Source organism: Dendrobates tinctorius, unplaced genomic scaffold (genome assembly GCF_039654945.1).
Source record: "Dendrobates tinctorius isolate UK_male_01 unplaced genomic scaffold, ASM3965494v1 ptg000175l, whole genome shotgun sequence".
NCBI lineage: Eukaryota > Metazoa > Chordata > Amphibia > Anura > Dendrobatidae > Dendrobates > Dendrobates tinctorius.
The window spans coordinates 1,752,501-1,770,417 of NW_027361842.1; the positions used below are offsets into that span (position 1 = coordinate 1,752,501).

Consider the following 17,917-nt stretch of genomic DNA (forward strand, 5'->3'; position numbering starts at 1 on the left):
CTCATTTTTGCAACAACATTTTATTTTTACGGACCACATCACATTTGAAGTCACTTTGAGGAGTCTATATGATAGAAAATACCCCTCAAGGTGCTCAAAACCATATTCAAGAAGCTTATTAACCCTTCAGGTGCTTCACAGGAATTTTTGGAAGGTTTTAAAAAAAAAAAATGAACATTTAACTTTTTTTCACAAAAAAATTACTTCAGGTCCAATTTTTTTTATTTTACCAAGGGAAACAGGAGAGATTAGACTGCAAAAGTTATTGTGCAATGTCTCCAGAATACGCTGATACCTGATATGTGGGGGGAACCACTGTTTCGGTGCATGGCAGAGCTTAGAATGGAAGGAGCGCCGTTTGACTTTTTCAATGCAAAATTGGCTGGAATTCAGATCGGACGCCATGTCATGTTCAGAGAGCCCCTGATGTACCTAAACAGTGAAAACCCCTCACAACTAACCCCATTTTGGAAACTATACCCCCCAAAGGAACTTATCTAGATATGTGGTGAGAACTTTGAACCCACAAGGGCCTCACAGAAGTTTATAACGTACAGCCTTACAATTAAAAAATCATATTTTTTCCACAAAAATGATCTTTTCACCCCAATTTTTATTTTCCCAAGGGTAACAGGACCCTAAAAGTTATTGTGCAATTTGTCCTGAGTATGCTGATACCCCATATGTGGGGGTAAACCACTATTTGGGCGCATGGCAGAGCTCGGAAGGGAAGCAGCACAATTTGACTTTTTTGGCTGGAATTGGGATTGGAAGCCATGTCGCGTTTGGAAAGCCGCTGATGTGCCTAAACAGAGGAAAACCCCCACAAATCACACCATTTTGGAAACTAGACCCCCATGGAACTTATCTAGATGTGTGGTGAGCACTTTGAACCCCCAAGGGCTTCACAGAAGTTTATAATGCCCGGGCGTGAAAATAAAAAAATCATTTTTTCCACAGACATGATCATTTAGTCCCCAATTTTTTTATTTTCCCAAGGGTAACAGGAAAAATTGGACCCCAAAAGTTGTTGTCCAATTTGTCCTGAGTACGCTGATACCTCATATGTGGGAGAAAACTACTGTATGGGCACACATCAGGGCTTGGAAGGCAAGTAGTGACGTTTTGGAATGCAGACTTTGATGGAATGGTCTGCGGGTGTCATATTGCCTTTGGAGAGACCCTGATGTACCTAAACACATGTGACCCCATTTTGGAAACTAGACCCCCTAAGGAACTTATCTAGATGTGTGGTGAGCACTTTGAACCCCCAGTGCTTCACAGAAGTTTATAACGCCCGTGCGTGAAAATAAAAAAAATCATTTTTTCCACAAGCATGATCGTTTAATCCCCAATTTTTTTATTTTCCCAAGGGTAACAGGAGAAATTGGACCCCAAAAGTTGTTGTCCAATTTGTCAAGAGTACACCGATGCCCCATATATGGGAGAAAACTACTGTATGGGCACACGTCGGGGCTTGGAAGGGAAGTAGTAACGTTTTATTTTCCCAAGGGTAACAGGAAAAATTGCAATTTGTCCTGAGTAGGCTGATACACCATATGTGGGGTTAAAACACTGTTTGGGCACATGGCAGAGCTTGGAAGGGAAGGAGCACCATTTGACTTTTTCAACGCAGAATTGGCTCGAATTGAGATCAGATGCCATGTTGCATTTGGAGAGCACCTGATGTGCCCAAACAGTGGAAACCCCTCAATTCTAACTCCAACCCTAACCCCAACACAACCCTAACCCTAATCTCAGCCCTAACCCTAGCCCTAGCCCAAACACCAACACACCCCTAACCCTAGCCCTAACCCTAACGGGAAAATGGAAATAAATACATTTTTTTAACTTTATTATTTTTCCCTAACTATAAAGGGGGTTTGATTTATTATTTATGGCGGGTTTTTATTTTTGGCAGCTCTCATACGATAAAAGATGCTTTTTATTGTAAAAATAGTTTTTGCATCACCACATTTTGAGAGCTATAATTTTTCCGTATTTTGACCCACTGAGTCATGTGAGGTCTTATTTTTTGCGGGACGAGTTGACGCTTTTATTGGTACCATTTTCAGGCATGTCACATTTTTTGATCGCTTTTTATTCCAATTTTTGGGACACAGAATGAATAAAAACCAGCATTTTGAGAATTTCTTTTGGGGGGTGCGTTTACACCGTTTCGCGTGCGGTAAAATTGATAAGGCGGTTTTATTCTCCGGGTCAGTACGGTTACAGCGATACCTCATTTATTTCTTTTTTATGTTTTGGCGCTTTTATGCAATGAAAACCATTTTATATAAAAAATAATTATTTTTGCATCGCTTTATTCTGCGAGCTATAACTTTTTTATTTTTTCGCTGATGATGCTGTGTGGTGGCTCATTTTTTGCGGGACAAGATGACGTTTTCAGCGGTACCATGGTTATTTATATCCGTCTTTTTGATCGCGCGTTATTGCACATTTTGTTCGGCGATATGATAATAAAGCATTATTTTTTGCTTTGTTTTTTATTTTTAGGGGGTTAACTAACGGGACAGTTTTATAGGGTGGGAAAAGCAAGAAAGCAAGACAGCCAACAAGTGCTTAGCACCTCTGGGAACTCCTTTAAGACTGTTGTAAAGCCATTCCAGAGACTACCTGAAAGAATGCCAAGAGTTTATACAACTGTCAGAGTAAAAGAGGGTTACTTTCAGGAATCTAAGGATAAACACATGCTCTAGTTGGATTCATAAGAGTTTTTTGCTCCTTGTTTCCATATGTGTTCCTTTAAAGTTTTGCTGCCTTCAATATGAAACTACAATGTGCCTATTTGCAATGAGAACAAGGAAAATCATTGAATGAACAGGTGTGTCCAAACTTATAACTGGTACTGTATATTATACAGAGACAGAAAAGGACTAAAACTCTAGTGCCACTTATTGAAAGTAGCAATCCTAAAAATAAATATTGACCCTTTAATGAGCCATGCCATCTGATTTTGGATAAAAATCAACCAAGACATTCCATGCAAACATGTTTCAGGGTTTTTATCAGTGCAAAGCAGAAGGTCTGATTTGGCTAGGTGACAGACTACTGACATGGGAATATTTCTCCTTGTAGAGTGTGTTAAGCTGGCGTAAAAAGACATAGTCCATATAATGCACCTCTGGGAATTTCAATATGCAAACAGTCTCTTTAGAGAGGAGGAGGACAGAAACTCTAGTGCTAGATAAGGGGTGATATTTGATGAGGATGTTTGCATATTTAAATTCCCAAAAGATCATTATATTGGCATAGTAGTCCCCAGTTTCCTTACACTGGCTTGGCACTCTTTAGAAACATTAGGATTAGAAACGTTCCCACTTAGATCGCATGGCAGAAGCCTCTAACCTAGCCAATTCCGACCTCCTGCTTTGCATTGACAACGGTCAAACGACGGTCTGCAAATGGAGTGTCAGGTTTGGATTTTATCCCAAGTCATATGGTAAGGCTCATTAAAGGGTTTATATTGACTTATAGGATTGCTGCCACCAACGAGTGGCACTAGAGGTCAAGTCCACTTCCTCTCTGAAGAGGATATTTCCATAACTAACAATATGAATTTAAGAAAAGTAAGAAGCTTTCCCATTACATTTTTTATTTAATAAATCTATGTATAAGTAGAGGTGTGAGTGTATTAATATACTCACCTACTGCCACCTTCTCCGGGATCCAGTGCTGTTCTGTTAGTCTTCTGAGAGACGTCACGGCTCTGCAGACTCTCCAGGCCACACTGTGCTTCGTGTGGCCCAGAAGTGGCTTCTACAATTCAAGTTTATGGAGCGTCAGAATGAGGATCCATAGGCTGCTGACTGGCGCATAGAGTGTTCCAGATAGTAGGAATTGTGGTGACGCCACTGACAAGAGGAGAAGAACGGCACTGGATCCTGGAGAAGGTGGCAATAAGGGCGTATACGAATATTAACACGCACACACACACTACGCACCATTCACAGATTTCGTAAAAAGCTTAATGGGAATGCTTCTTTAAAGTTCATCTCCTGTCAGTTTTAATGTTTTTCTCAAAAGTGATAAGCACTCTTAAAATTATTTTAGCACACTGGAAATAGCCCCAAAGCATTAAAAAAAAATCACAACTAACGAGCAATTAAAACGCCAAGTAATCCTACTAAAAACAAACCATAATATTGCTACATTAATTACAAAAAAGTTATGGATTTAATGGATGCGGAAACCCAAAAATGACTTTTGCAAAAACATGTTTTTACAGTGCAAAAGTATTTACACATTAACAAAAAAGAATCTTGGAAAAAATTATTTTACTATACCTCGTAATATGGTTGAAAAAAAATGTTATTTTAACAGTACGATAAAAAAAGCTAGATTACTGTTTTTAATTTCATGATTCCCACTGTTGGACCCTGCAAACTTACTCTCGAAGGAATGTATTTGCACATCTTCTGAAAGGCCACATGTCTGTGTAGAGTGGTGCTTACAACGTTCGCTCCATTACTGGTCTTTAATATTAATCTGAAAAAAGAAAATGCATTATTATCTGTACAGAATATCTACAGTTATGTGAAAAAGTGCTTGCCCCCTTCCTGATTTCTTATTCTTTTGCATGTTTGTCAAACTTGAATGTTTCCGGCCCCCCCACCAAATGTAAATATTAGACAAAGATAACAAAAGTAAACACTAAATGCATTTTTTAAATGATATAAATACGGTAAATCCAAACCTACAGGGCCCTGTGTGAAAAAGTGATTGCCCCTAAACCTAATAACTGGTTGGGCCACCCTTAGCAACAATAACTGCAATAAAGTGTTTGCGATAACTGGTAAGGAGTCTCTTATAACGCTCTGAAGGAATTTTGTCCCACGCATCTTTGCAGAACTGTTGTAATTCAGCCACATTGGAGGGTTTCCGAGCATGAACTGTCTTTTTAAAGTCATGTCACAGCATGTAAATCAGATTAAGGTCAGGACTTTGACTGGGCCACTCCAAAGTCTAAATTTTGTTTTTCTTAAGCCATTCAGAGGTGGACTTACTGGGGTGTTTTGGATCATTCTCGTGCTGCACAAGCCAAGTGTGCTTCAGCTTGAGGTCACAAACAGATGACTGGAATTTCTCCTTCAGGATTTTTGGTAAGCAGCAGAATTCATGGTTCCATTTACCACAGTCAGTCTTTCAGGTCCTGAAGCAGCAAAACATCCCCAGACCATCACAGTACAACCACCATATTATGCTGTCGGTATGAAGTTCCTTTTCTGAATTACTGTTACTTCTATCCCAGATGTAATGGAACGTACACCTTCCAAAAAGTTAATCTTTTGTCTCGTCAGTCCACAGAGTCTTCCCCCCCAAAATCTTGGAGATCATCAAGATGTTTTTTTGGCAAAACTAAAAAGAGCCATTACATTCTTATTGCTCAGTAGTGGTTTTCGTCTTGGAATTCTGCCATTCAGGAGATTTTTGCCCAATCTCTTTCTTATGGCGGACTCATGAACACTGACCTTTACTGAGGCAAGTGAGGCCTGCAGTTCTTTGGATGTTGTTGTGGAGTCTTTTGTGTCCTCTTGGATGAGTCGACTCTGCGCTCGAGGTAATTTTGGTCGACCAGCCACTGCTGGGAAGGTTCACCAGTTTTAAATGTTTTCGCCATTTGTGGATAATGGCTCTCACTGTGGTTCGCTGGAGTCCCAAAGCTTTAGAAATGGCTTTATAACCTTTCCAGGCTGATAGATATCAATTACTTTGCTTCTCATTTGTTCCAGAATTTCTTTGTGCCTAGCTTTTGAGGAACTTTTGGTCTCCTTCACTTTGTCAGGCAGGTCCTATTTAAGTGATTTCTTGATTGAGAACTGGTGTGACAGTAATCAGGCCTGGGTGTGGCTAGGTAATCTGAACTCAGCTTCCCAGAGATGTGATAAAACACAGTTAATTTAGGTTTTAAGAGGGGGGCAATCACTTTTTCACACAGGGCCTTGTAGGTTTGGATTTCCTTTTTCCTAAATAATAAAGGCATTCATTTAAAAACAGCATTTTGTGATTACTTGTGACATCTTTGTCTAATATTTAACCCCTTCACTACCAAGGGTGGTTTGCACGTTAACTCCCGGGCCAATTTTTACAATTCTGACCACTGTACCTTTGAGGTCATAACTCTGGAACGCTTTCATGGATCCCGGTGATTCTGACATTGTTTTCTCGTGACATATTGTACTTCATGGTAGTGGTAAAATTGCATTCAAATAACTTGCGTTTATTTGTGAAAAAAACGGAAATTTGGCGAAAATTTTGAAAAAATTTCGCAATTTTCCAACTTTGAATTTTTATGCCCTTAAATCACAGCGATACGGCACACAAAAAACTTAATACATAACATTTCCCACATGTTTTCTTTACATCAGCACAATTTTGGAACCAAAATTTTTTTTTGTTAGGAAGTTATAAGGGTTAAAAATTGACCAGCGATTTCTCATTTTTGCAACACCATTTTATTTTTAGGGACCACTTCACATTTGAAGCCACTTTGAGGGGTCTATATGATAGAAAATACTCAAAAGTGACACCATTCTAAAAACTGCACCCCTTAAGGTGCTTAAAACCACATTCAAGAAGTTTATTAACCCTTTAGGTGCGTCACAGGAATTTTTTGAATATTAAAAAAAAAATGAACATTTAACTTTTTTTCACAAAAAAAATACTTCAGGTTCAATTTTCTTTATTTTACCAAGGGTAACAGGAGAAATTGGACTGCAAAAGTTATTGTGCAATTTGTCCTGAGTACGCTGATACCTGATATGTGGGGGGGAACCACTGTTTCGGCGCATGGCAGACCTCAGTAGGGAAGGAGCGCTGTTTGACTTTTTCAATGCAAAATTGGCTGGAATTCAGATCGGACGCCATGTCGCGTTTGGAGAGCCCCTGATGTACCTAAACAGTGGAAACCCCCCAAGTGACCCCATTTTGGAAACTAGACCCCCCAAGGAACTTATCTAGATATGTGGTGAGAACTTTGAACCCACAAGGGCTTCACAGAAGTTTATAACGTACAGCGGTACAATTAAAAAATCATATTTTTTCCACAAAAATGATCTTTTCACCCCCAATTTTTATTTTTCCAAAAGTAACAGGACCCTAAAAGATATTGTGCAATTTATCCTGAGTACGCTGATACCCCACATGTGGGTGTAAACCACTATTTGGGCGCATGGCAGAGCTCGGAAGGGAAGCAGCGCCATTTGACGTTTTTGGCTGGAATTGAGATCGGACACCATGTAGCGTTAGGAAAGCCCCTGATGTACCAAAACAGTAGAAACCCCCCACAAATGACACCATTTTGGAAACTAGACCCCCCAAGGAACTTATTTAGATGTGTGGTGAGCACTTTGAACCCCCCAGTGCTTCACTGAAGTTTATAACGTCCGGGCGTGAAAATAAAAAAATCGTATTTTTTCCACAAACATGATCTTTTAGTCCCCATTTTTTTATTTTCCCAAGGGTAACAGGAGAAATTGGACCCCAAAAGTTGTTGTCCAATTTGTCCTGAGTACGCTGATACCTCATATGTGGGAGAAAACTACTGTATGGGCACACGTCGGGGCTCGGAAGGGAAGTAGTGACGTTTTGGAATGCAGACTTTGATGGATTGGTCTGCGGGTGTCATGTGCGTTTGGAGAGCCCCTGATGTACCTAAACAGTGGAAACCCCCCACAAGTGACCCCATTTTGGAAACTAGACCCCCTAATGAACTTATCTAGATGTGTGGTGAGCACTTTGAACCCCCCAGTGCTTCACAGAAGTTTATAACGACCGGGCGTGAAAATAAAAATATCGTATTTTTTCAACAAACATCATCTTTTAGTCCCCATTTTTTTATTTTCCCAAGGGTAACAGGAGAAATTGGACCCCAAAAGTTGTTGTCCAATTTGTCCTGAGTAGGCTGATACCCTACATGTGGGGGTAAAACACTGTTTGGGCACATGGCAGAGCTTGGAAGGGAAGGAGCACCATTTGACTTTTTCAACGCAGAATTGGCTGGAATTGAGATCAGACGCCATGTTGCCTTTGGAGAGCACCTGATGTGCCCAAACAGTGGAAACCCCCAATTATAACTCCAACCCTAACCTCATCACACCCCTAACCCTAATCTGAGCCCTAACCCTAGCCCTAGCCCTAACCCTAGCCCTAACCCTACCCTAACCCTAGCGGGAAAAAGGAAATAAATACATTTTCTTTTAGTTTTATTATTTTTCCCTAACTAAGGGGGTGATAACGGGGGGTTTGATTTACGATTTATGGCGGTTTTTATGTTTGCCGGCTGTCGCACGCTAAAAGACGCTTTTTATTGTAAAAATAGTTTTTGCATCACCACATATTGTGAGCTATAATTTTTCCGTATTTTGACCCACCGAGTCATGTGAGGTCTTATTTTTTGCGGGACGAGTTGACGTTTTTATTGGTACCATTTTCGGGCACGTGACATTTTTTGATCGCTTTTTATTCCGATTTTTGGGGTGCAGAATGAACAAAAACCAGCGTTTCATGAATTTCTTTTGGGGGGGTGCGTTTACACCGTTCCGCGTGCGGTAAAATTGATAATGCGTTTTTATTCTTCGGGTCAGTACGGTTACAGCGATACTTCATTTAGGTCGTTTTTTTATGTTTTGTCGGTTTTTTGCAATGAAAACAATTTTATATAAAAATTTTATATAAAAAAATAATTATTTTTGTATCGCTTTATTCTGCGAGCTATAACTTTTTTATTTTTTTGCGGATGATGCTGTATGGCAGCTCGTTTTTTGCGGGACAAGATGACGTTTTCAGCGGTACCATGCATATTTATATGCGTCTTTTTGATCGCGCATTATTGCACTTTTTGTTCGGTGGTATGATAATAAATCATTATTTTTTGCTTCGTTTTTTATTTTTATTTTTTAAGGGGTTTGCTAAAGGGGTTAACTAATGGGACAGTTTTATAGGGCAGGTCATTACGGACGCGGCGATACCAAATATGTGTACTTTTATTGTTTTTGGTTTTTTTTATTTTGAAAAAATGGATTTATTGGGGAATATTTTTTTTTTTACTAATTTATTTAGCGGTTTTTTTTAATTATTTTTAACACTTTTTTTTTTTACTTTATTACCTTGTCCCAGGTGGGACATCACTGTCCTGTGACAGATCGCTGATCTGTCACATCACAGATCACTGTGACAGATCAGCGATCTGACACAGGCACTGCTGAAGGCTTCCTCATGCCTGCGCTTTGCAGGCACTGAGGAAGCCAGCTTCCTCAGGCCCCCGTCGCCATCTTGGATTCGGGGGCCTGGAGGAAAGGAGCCCCCCGCAGCAGCGCTGCACATTGCGCTGTCGTGGGGGGCTCAGGGAAGCACGGAGGGAGCCCCCTCCCTGCCGATGCTTCCCTTTAACCCCCGGTACACCGCGATCGCGTTAGATCGCGGTGTGCAAGGGGTTAACGTGTCGGGGGCGGTCCGTGACCGCCCCTGACACATTGTGCCGGGTGTCAGCTATGATAATTAGCTGACACTCGGCCGCGATCAGCGGCGCTCACCACGTGGGCGCCGCTGATCACGATGACGTAATATTCCGTCCATGGTAATTAGGTCCATGGTCACATGGACGGAATATTACGTCAATTGTAGGTAAGGGGTTAAGTTTGTGTGGTAATCTGAAACATTTAAAAGTGTGACAAACATGCAAAAGAATAGGAAATCAGGAAGAGGGCAAACACTTTTTCACACAAATGTATATAATGCCACCTTGCAATGTGAAGAAAGTGGGGACCTCCTAAAAACTAAATAGGGTGTCCATTCTTATTGTAAAGATAAATTTAAATGGTCACTGTTGTTTCAATCAATAGTAGAAACAAATATAAGAACAAGCAGGTAACATGCAGTGCCTTGGAAAGGTATTCATACCCTGTGAACTTTTCCACCTATTTTGACATTATACCCACAAATGTATTTTATTTGAATTTTGTGTGATAAAGCAACATAAAGTTGTATTTGTGAAGTGTAAAGGAAATTATACATGGTTTTCTAATTATTTTAGAAATATAAATCTTAAGTTGAGGATCCAAGAAAAGCACTTCTGAGCATCCGCGCTGCTTTAGTGATAAGAATTCTCCAGAAATCCATATAAATCTTTCAAGTTCTTTATTATATGTACTACAGAAACTACACGTTTCGAGGTGTCACCTCGAAACGCGTAGTTTCTGTAGTACATATAATAAAGAACTTGAAAGATTTATATGGATTTCTGAAGAATTCTTATCACTAAAGCAGCGCGGATGCTCAGAAGTGCTTTTCTTGGATCCTCAACTTATGATACCTAGTGGACGCTGTCCACCTGCACGAGCTCTGCAGCAGCTATATGACTGCAACAAACGTTGAGAGTGGTTGTGTCTGAACACAACCTATAAAGGGTGAGTACTCCAGAGTACTTTTATATTTTTTTATTGATTTATACCAGATGAAGCCCTATGTCTACGCCCCCGCCCTTGTTTTCTCTTAAAAATATAAATCTGAAAGTTGTGACGAGCATTTGCATTCAGCCCAGAGGAGTCAATACTTTGTAGGACCACCGTTCGCTGCAATTACTACTGCAAGTCTTGTCTCTACCAGCTTTGCCCATATAGATGGCAGTGCTAGAAGCTGTGGGGCTGCACTGGTATCACTCACTGTTTCTGTTTCAGCCCCCTGACGAGGTTTTCTTTATAATAATAATAATCTTTATTTATATAGCGCCAACATATTCCGCAGCGCTTTACAGTTTAACAGTTTCAAAACACAAGTCATATGTAACTACGTTGACAATATAGTAATTAAAGTAAAATAAGACGACCCTGCTCGTGAGAGCTTACAATCTACAATGAGGTGGGGGAGATACAAAGTACAGGTGTGTATTTACAATGATGGTCCAGCCATCTTGAGAAGGTTTTCTTTCATTTAGAAGCTATGACAGTGGTGGAAATAGAACCAGAATGCTGGTGCTGCTCTCACATCTCCCACAGCGTCCATCACTCAGGGTCCAGGATGTCATCAGAGGGAGCAGCGATGCAAGAAACTAGTGAGTAACTGTAGCACTGCCCCCTGTGATGTCCTGTTCCAGGATAGGTGCTAACAAAACTGCAGGGTGTGAGTGCAGCACCAGCCTCCTGTGACGTCACGTTTGAGACTCCTCTCAAACAAAACTTCACAGGAAATAAAGTAATGAAACACATTTATGGATTAGCTAGAAAGAGAAAAGTGTAGGAAATTGTGTAATAAAGGAAATTACAAAAGTGGTTAGGGTGTACAGTAGTGATAGATAGAAAATACACTTTAGGTGCTGGACCATGCCTATAGTGATAGTGGTTTCACATGCATGCTTGCTTAGGCTGGGTTCACATTGCGCTATGGCAATCCGTCTAACCGACACGTTTTTAAGTAGCCAAAACGCAATGTAACGGACATTGTAACGCACCCATAGACTTTCATTAGTATGACGCATTGTAACGCATGTCAAAATTGGCATGCGTTTGCAACATTGTTTTTTTGTGATTCACCTTCCAACGCGACCTGCAGCTTTTTGGGGTCCGGTCCAGCTAACGCACGGGTAACGGAAGCGTTAATTCTGCAATTGAAGTCTATTGCAAACGCAGCCAGACGCAAATCAAGCAAAATGTCCTAATGAAAGCATGCATTGGATTGCGTTAATGAGGCTTTTCCATGTGGTCATGTGACAGGAAATATGATTTCAGCCATCTTGGAGCATACACTCTGCAGACGCAGTCTTTAGAACGCCAGCTGCACAGGGTGTCTAGTGTGTGATCGACCTGAGGCAATGTAAGTACAATTATATATGAATATATACATGCTTTGAGTGTGTAGTGGCCGTCCGATGGATGTGTAGTAAATGTATGGTTTTGTATGTACACAGATGTCAGATAGTGAGGGATCGAGTCGCAGCAGCGTGTCTGCCGTCTTCTCATCGGAATCGGTAAAGGCTTGCGATTTAAAAAGCCCAAAAAAATGTTGTGTGGCACTGTAGTGTATTGAGGGGAATCATGTGTAATCATGTTTTTATTGCAAATAGGAATCTTATGATCCAAAACCTACTAGGCCACCCCCCAAAAAAAAGTCCAAAGTGTCCAAAAAGGTACATGCCACAAATTATGTTTTTTTCAAAATAAATTGCTACATGAATAGTAAAAATTTTTATTTATTTCTACATTGTAGGTTGTTCAAAAAGAAGTAAAAAAAAAAAAAAAAAAAAACACAGCCTCGCTGTGCTTCATTACCTCACCTTGAAGTGGTAATTATCACACAAAATATACATTTTGAACAAAACAAAATAAAATTTATTTCTTTTTGTTACAACAAATCATTATACATACAAAACCTACATAACACAAGAAACACAATATAACAACGTTTAAAACTCTTAAACTACATTCATTTCATTACATTAACCAAACAGTACAAGGACACCCAACAAACATATAACTTTAAACGAATAAACATTGCAATATGATTTTTAAAAAGCTGACAGTGTTAAAAATTGTAAAATTTATGAAAAGCACATAGCACATATACCAATAAATAACATGTTTTAAAATTATCACATGTGGATGTTTTGCCATGGAACAAGACCTTCATGTAGGAAATAATTAGCAAATTGATCACGAATCTGCATTATCTCAACTGGAGACCGAACAGTAGTCGAATCAATGCTCATGAGATTCGACTCACAGTCATCGGGGTCAACCAGCAGGGGTTCATGTCTGGACACAAAATTGTGCAGGCAGATGCGATGCATGCCTTTACTACACGGTCCACATTTTCAGGTTGTAGTTGCATGCAAGTAAGATCCACCATTTTGATGTCAAAATACCAAAGGTACATTCCACATAGCGTCTTGCTCGGCTCAAGCGATAATTGAAAATGCGTCTTGTATAGTTTAGACTACAGCTTAAGTATTGCTTTAGGAGATTTCTTCTGAGATGGAAAGCCTCATCCCCAACTAAAACATAGGGCAAACTTGGGCCTTCGGTGCCCGGAAGAGATTGTGCTGAGAGAATGTTGAAGCGGTTGCTGTACAAACATTTCCCCATGTTGGACTCTTTGAAGACTCTGAAATCGTTCGTCCATCCATATGCACCGATATCCACAGCTATAAACTGGTATCTAGCATCCGCAATAGCCATTAATACAATGGAAAAGTATTTTTTATAGTTATAGTACAGGGATCCACTAAGCACAGGTTTCTGAATCCGAATGTTTCCCTTCCACGACATCAATTCAATTCGGGAAATTAGCCACATCCTCAAAGTTTTGGGAAATCGATAGCCACATTTCTGTTGTCGGGGTCGGTAGCACAAGTGGTTGGAAGTTGTTCCAAATGGCATCACAAGTTTCCCGAACTAGATGGCAAAAGGTTGATTTCCCCAGCCGAAATTGAAAATGCAGTGACGCAAACGTTTCTCCTGTTGCCAGATATCTATCGACAATCAAAAAAAAAAAAAAAAAAAATTCGCACTATGGACATATTGTACAGATTTTTACTGACAACGAAAATAAAGGCAACTTAAAATTGACTAGGACAATTGGCTACGTGTAGAAAATTAAAAGACATGCACAACTATAAATTACATCCCGTCTTTGTCAATAGAACAATATTAAAAGGAAATTTACCTCAGAGTCGCAACTACACGTTGTTCCACACAAATACTTTCCTGGAAAGTGCTGCGTTGATGATGTATCTCATCCTTCACATGCGAGAGCAGAATATCAAAGGTTTCGATGAACAAGGGTTAACTGTTTACTTGGAGATGCCTTGGTGAATCTCTATTGGAGTGTGCAATAAGGCGTAATTGCTACATTTACCTATTAACCCCTGTACTGTATTATAACAGCCAGGGGTATAAAGTATTGCGGCCAAGGGTTATTAACATCTTGAAACCATTTAATACCTATTATAAGGCATTTAAGGAGGGTTATATATATTTATATCTGCACATCAAGGTTTTGGGTAATAGTGATGAACACCTTATACTGCCTTTGATGATTGTTTACATATTTGTGGCTGTTCCTGTTGGATTAGGTGCGTTTTATGTGAATCATGAGTGACAAGTGTCATGTATTGTTTCGTCGTCTTCAGTAGATAATTGGCAGTATGGATTTTAATCATGTATTCTAATATAAATTGTATTTTTAACGAGAAAATTGGCCTTCTGATCATCTTTTTTCTCTATGTGTTTAAACACAAATGTGAACCTAGCCTTAGTCTCCACACAGCACACTGCATAGCAGAAAATTATATGAACAGTGATTCACCACACAATGAACTGACTGAGGGAAGAGTGACTGAGGATGGCACATGATCAGCATTCGGTGCAGGTAGTCCTGTTTACTGCTATGCACATGTAACAGCAGCACAAGCAACATGTGGCCTGCTGTTGTCGTGTTGAAAAACGGCACTTGGAACACTTCAGAGTAATGTCCATAACACTGGTTATACTGTTATGGAAATATATATGTATTTCATCTAGATCTCACTTGCCTGCTATAGGCTATATACTCTTATATAGTCATATGCACACAGATACATATTCACAGATTGAACCTTGTAACTAGTTGGTGGAAATTACCTGCTACCCCCCCATGAGCCAGTCTGGGGAGTTAGCTGATGTTATCTCATAATAGCATTGTCTTGTGACATTTGTCCCAGACATACAGAAGAGGAAGTTAGGCCAGATGGTCCAAGCCGATATTGGAGTCTTGCTGATTTTGTAACACAAGGGACAGTAGATCATATGATGTCTACGTCACCTCTGGTCAGACACCCATATATGTTCATGTATTTAAACTGACCAATTAGATAAGAAGTTCAGCCTTTATGTTAATGAGTAACCATTCCTTTGTACGAACTGATAAAAACCAAGTATATTCAATAAACTTCCAGAGTTCTGCTGGAAAGGATTGCTGCTAACTAGGCTTGGCGTCTTTCTTTCCTTGAGCGCTCAATAAAACTCTGTCTAATTAGGACAGGCCGCAGCACACATAGAGATATATATCTATATCAATCAAATTTCCATGTCAATACAATCAAAACAATGTAGCACTGAGCTGTTAAGAGTACCTGGAATGAAAACTAGAAGGGTCTGGTTACTGCACATTATGCCATCCCACAATAGGACTAATGAGATAATCTCTTGTGAAGACCACTTCATGGCATTTCCTATGTGGTCTCCAGATGGAGACCGGTAGCCGAAGTGGAGCAAGAGATTTTGGAATAGAGATTTATCATTTTCAGTGATGAGTTATGGTTTTTGTCTTGAATGTAATAACAGCTGGAGTTTGGCCAGAATACCATGTGGGCAATATCATGAAGAGTCCTTTACAAAGGTATGTCACAATGGACACTGCTAAAATTTTATTCTACATGAACAGCTCAATGTTTAACTGATTTAGTTGTGGAACTAGTGATATATTAATTTATCCATATTGTCCCAGAAGCCGTTTTTAAACATGATGACAACGCCAGGTCGCATGTTGCTTGTGCTACTGTGAGCAGCCTGCGTTGTCTAAATTTGCTACCACGGCATGCAAGGTCTCCAAAATTGTCTCCCATCAAGCACATTTGGCGCATCATGGGTTGGCAATTGTACAAGGAGCTGCCAGCAGCGGATCTTGATGATTTTTGCGTCCAAATGCATTCAGCATGGCAGAACATCCCTCAGACAACCATTAAAAACCTCATTTATAGCAGCCAACGCTTGTAAGAGTGGTGATTTCTGCATGTGATGCTAATACTGAATGAATCAAGATATTATGAAAATTTTGTTTCTATTTTTATCATTTACATATCATTAACATGTCTATCTATCCTGTGATTTCCAGAACTCCATGAATTTTCCCTCTTTGTGTTGCAATTTCAATGTTAAGGTGAATAACTGAAAGATGGAATGAGGGGTAGGCAGGTTAGGCACAATATGACATTGCTGAATACCTGCGGACGCCGGATACCTTCCTTTGGCTGCAGGAATTCAGCACAGTGATGGCCAGGGAGCATGCACAGAGGTGAGCACTGTCAGTGAATCATTGACACCGCTCACCCCTCTCTCGGACTCGGCCCTGGCCGTTGCTCCTCCCTGCACTCAATTGCATTCAATTGTATATCAGATGCGAATACAATTGATGTCGATGCAGTCCGGCCTGCACACTATTGGAGATGGAGAATGCAGGTTCAGGTTAAAACAGGGGCAGACATACTGCCGATGCAACTGCACCGAGGCCCGAACGTTGCAGGGGGGTCCGTGCAGGACGGAGCATACTGCCCATAGCGGCACATTATTCAGCCGCTATGGGGCCACTGAAACAAGGTTGGCGGGAGTGAGAGGCAAGCAGCCCCGACGCGCGTTTCGCGTGTGCTTCCTCGGGGCTCCTTATTGGGCACCTACACTGACAGCTACATATGGGTAAGACATGCACCTCCTGTTTTATGACTTTCTATGGTTGCCTTACTTTATGAATTGTTGAGATTTACTATTTAAGAACCGTGGAGACTATTTTGTTATTATTCTGGCACTTTAATTGCATTGGCACTTTTTTTAACCCTTTGTTTGGTGTAAATATACATTGCTGCCTGTTTGTGCTAATTCTTATGGAGGATTGTGAAGTTTTTGCTCATGCTCTGGCAAAAATTAAGAGATCACTGCAAAATTTTCAGTATGTCTGATTTTTCCCTTTATACATTTTGAGTAAAATGTAAATTGCTCATTTATTCTATAAACTATTGACAACATGTCTTTGAATTTTCAAGCAATAGATTTTGTATTTATTTTCAGAAAATGAGACATGGTCAAAATAACAAAAAAAAATGCAGTGCTTGAAGACCTCAAATAATGCTAAGAAAACAAGTTCATAATCATTTAGAAACCACAATACTAATGTTTTAACTCAGGAAGAGTTCAGAAATCAATGTTTTGTGGAATAACCATGATTTTTAATCACAGCTTTCATGCGTCTTGGCATGCTTTCCACCAGTCTTTCATACTGCTTTTGGGTGACTTTATGCCACTCCAGGTAAAAAAAAATTTAAGCAGTTCTTCTTTGTTTGATGGCTTGTAACTACCCATCTTCTTCTTGATTACATTCCAATGGTTTTCAAAGGGGTTCAGGTCAGGAGATTGAGCTGGCCATGAAAAAGATTTGATATGGTGGTCCTTCATCCACGCATTGATTGACCTAGCTGTGTGGCATGGCGCATTGTCCTGCTGGAGAAAACAGTCCTCAGAGATGGGGGAACATTGCCTGAGCAAAAGGAATCAACTGTTTTTGCAGGATAACCTTGTATGCGGCTTGATTCATACGTCCTTCGCAAAGATTAACCTGCTCAATTCCAGCCTTGCTGAAGCATTCCCAGACCATCACCGATACTCCTCCAAATTTCACAATGGGTGCAAGACACTGTGGCTTGTACGCCTCTCCAGGTCTCCGTCTAACCATTAGAAGAGCAGGTGTTGGGCAAAGCTGAAAATTAGACTCAGAGATTACCTTACTCTAGTCCTCTATAGTCCAATCCTTATGGTCTTTGGCAAACTTCAGCCTGGCTCTCCTTTGCTTCTCATTGATGAAAGGCTTTTTCCTACCTTTACATGACTTGAGCACTGCATATAGGAACCTGTTACAAACTGTTCTTGCCGTGCACTTCACCCCAGCTGCCATTTGCCATTCCTTTTGTAGGTCACTTGATGTCATCCTGCGGTTGCTGAGTGACATTTGAATAAGATGATGGTCATCCCGGCAGGGCTGTGGAGTCGGAGCCCATTTTGGTGGCGTTGGAGTTGGAGCCGGTGTGATGGAAATTTAGGAATTGGAGTTGGAGTCGGAGGTTTGGATTCCGACTCCACAGTACTGGTATGAGGGAGAC

General features: G+C 40.3%; 1 protein-coding gene across 3 annotated transcripts in view; it reads right to left on the reverse strand.

Annotated features, from left to right (window-relative positions):
- GTPBP3 (GTP binding protein 3, mitochondrial) overlaps positions 1 to 17,917 on the reverse strand; it is a 217,860-nt gene that overhangs the window by 167,229 nt on the left and 32,714 nt on the right. For all 3 annotated transcript variants that reach the window (XM_073551331.1, XM_073551332.1, XM_073551330.1), the window contains one exon: positions 4,413 to 4,509. In XM_073551331.1, coding sequence (XP_073407432.1) covers positions 4,413 to 4,453 — 41 coding nt within the window. In that variant the 5' untranslated portion in view covers positions 4,454 to 4,509. The remainder of the gene's footprint in view (positions 1 to 4,412; positions 4,510 to 17,917) is intronic.